The sequence below is a fragment of the Leguminivora glycinivorella genome, chromosome 23, assembly GCF_023078275.1.
Source record: "Leguminivora glycinivorella isolate SPB_JAAS2020 chromosome 23, LegGlyc_1.1, whole genome shotgun sequence".
Taxonomy (NCBI): Eukaryota; Metazoa; Arthropoda; class Insecta; order Lepidoptera; family Tortricidae; genus Leguminivora; species Leguminivora glycinivorella.
Window position 1 is genome coordinate 8,460,508 of NC_062993.1, and position 2,292 is coordinate 8,462,799.

The 2,292-nt window shown below is 46.8% G+C and overlaps 1 protein-coding gene across 1 annotated transcript; it reads right to left on the reverse strand.

The window, feature by feature from the left end:
- Window positions 1-483: 483 nt before the first annotated feature.
- On the reverse strand, window positions 484-1,494 carry LOC125238207. Its single transcript, XM_048145479.1, has one exon. The coding sequence runs from the start codon at window positions 1,492-1,494 to the stop codon at window positions 484-486; it is 1,011 nt and encodes a 336-aa protein (XP_048001436.1).
- Window positions 1,495-2,292: the final 798 nt, after the last annotated feature.

The window sequence follows — 2,292 nt, forward strand, 5'->3', positions numbered from 1 at the left end:
CCATATCTAACCGAGTGCAAGTTGCTATAAAGTTATCGTGGTTCGTGCCTAATGAGCCCGCGTTGTACAAACCTATTCTTAGATGATTTTTATTCACTTTTGTAAGTTGTAAAAATGACCGAGCAGTTACTAAGACGGAACCGGTTTTGCATCGCTAGTACTGCAACCAGGCGCGGGGAACGTAAGCATGGATTTGAGGTTATTTGTGTAAATAATGCGTGTATCGGTGAATGATCATATAAAATAAGTATAGTGTCGTGTAAATAAGTTGAGATATAATACAAGTAAACAAATATGGCGCATATAAACTGTAACCTTGAGTTCATGTTAAAATAGAAAGTGTAATATGTGTACGATTTGTGTTTGTGTAGTAGTGCACGTGTTTTAGATGTTTGATTGACCAGCGGCGACAGTGGCAATGACGTATAAGCGCGAATAGTGATCGTTAGGAGTGATACGGAGTTAAAATAGCGAACAAACATATTATCGGCCAAAAACACGGTCCAGATCCGCTTCCGTCCGTATGCGGTATCGAGGCGAAGCCATCCCCGCTTGCTGCCGCGCGAAGATTTTACCGTCGCGGGTCCAGACATACCGCCAGGAGTACTGCTGCTTCAGCTCCCGGGCCTTGTACAGGAGACGTCGGTTGTGAGGAGTCAGCCGCTCGTTGACGTAGAACCTACACGTTCGGCCAGGGATGCCGGTGCCTTCCGTGGTGACCCCGCGGCGGACGCGCGCTGCCTGCAGCAGGCGGTCCCTGACGACGCGGCGCGCCAGGCGCACGACGAGCGGCCGCGGCCGCGCTGCCGGCCCGTGGACACCTTCTTGCAGCTGAGGCGCGCGCCCCACACGGGTAGCGTCGACGATGTCGTGTTCGGTGAGTTCAATACCCAACTTTTGGCCCAGAGTTGTTACCAAATGCATCGCATTTTCGCCATTAGTCTCCGGCACACTTGATATCTCGATATCATTTAATAACAACTCCTGGTCGCGGTCGTTGAGCTCTAGTCTGAGCAGCGACACGGTTTCGGCGAGAGATTTGTTGACTCCGCTGTCACTCTGCTGCGGCCCACTCTCGAGGGACTCCACGCGAGCGCAAAGCTCGTCGATGCGCCCATCACAGCCATCGATCCTGGCTGACAGGCTCTGCAGGGATGTGCGGAGAGCGCGGATCTCGAGGCTCATTGCGCGCATCTCCTCGCGGAAGAGCCGGAGTTCAGTGACCAGCAGCTGGCTGTCGTTGACGCTGGTCAAATTCAGCCCATTGTCGCGCGGGGTGGTGTTTCCGTCCGTGTAGGATACCTCCATGACCGAGCTGTCACCCTCAGGCCCGACGAGGCTCAGGTCCACCAGAGCTTGCGCGCCTCTGTGCACGTTAACATTTGCATGGCCCGCCGGGTGATGGCCGCGTACGGGCGTGTTTATATTGCTCGTCTTGGGCTCCGCACTTCTGCACTCCACACACTTCCAGGAATATCTCTGGTCGGGTCCCATGCAATTGAAAAAGTCTTCAGTCACATTTGCACAAATAAGATCGTAAATTTTTTGGCAGTTGCGACATTTTAAACATCCTCCGTCCGTTATTTCACTAAAGCAACCACCGCAGCTTGCCATGGCAACTTCGAACTTCGTGCAGTTGAAATAAAGTTTACTTTCCAGTGAGTATCACTGGCACAACGATAACGCACACGCGCTGACACGAAACAGCTGATTGGCTGTCACCGGTCAGCTGACCGCGGAGTTGATTTTTACTTGTAACTGATATTTCACTGTTTTAAAACTGATTTTAGCGGCTTTAAAATTTGCACACCTGATAATTGTTTGTTTTAAGTAGGTACACTGGTGCTAGGGCTAAATTATTTTGCGAGCCAAGTTATTAAAAACACACTTATAACTTATTTTTAAATTAAAATCACGGAGCGAACGAAAAGTGCGTATGACAGTTCTGACGTACGTAAAGTGACCTGGCCTCCAGTTCCTGAGGTTTTTCTTTCATATGTGTAATTTATTTCGGTTTTAATTTATATATAGTGGTGTGACTACTTAAAGATAGCACAAGTTGAAATATTTTCAATAGAATATAATTTGACTTGTGTTAATTAGAAACAACATAAATTGTTTGTTTGTAGACAAAATAAATTGTTTTGTAAAATCAAAATTTGCGTTTGAGGTCAGGTAAATTAAATTAATTCTGTTTCACATACTTCATCATAAATAGTTGAACCGTTTTAACCACATAATATAATAATAAAAGTCTACCTTAAATATTAGCAATCAATTAAATCCTCAATA

What these genes read in the sequence shown, in the direction of transcription:
- LOC125238207 (XM_048145479.1), bottom strand. Translation starts at nt 1,494, where the DNA reads ATGGGACCCGACCAGAGATATTCCTGGAAGTGTGTGGAGTGCAGAAGT.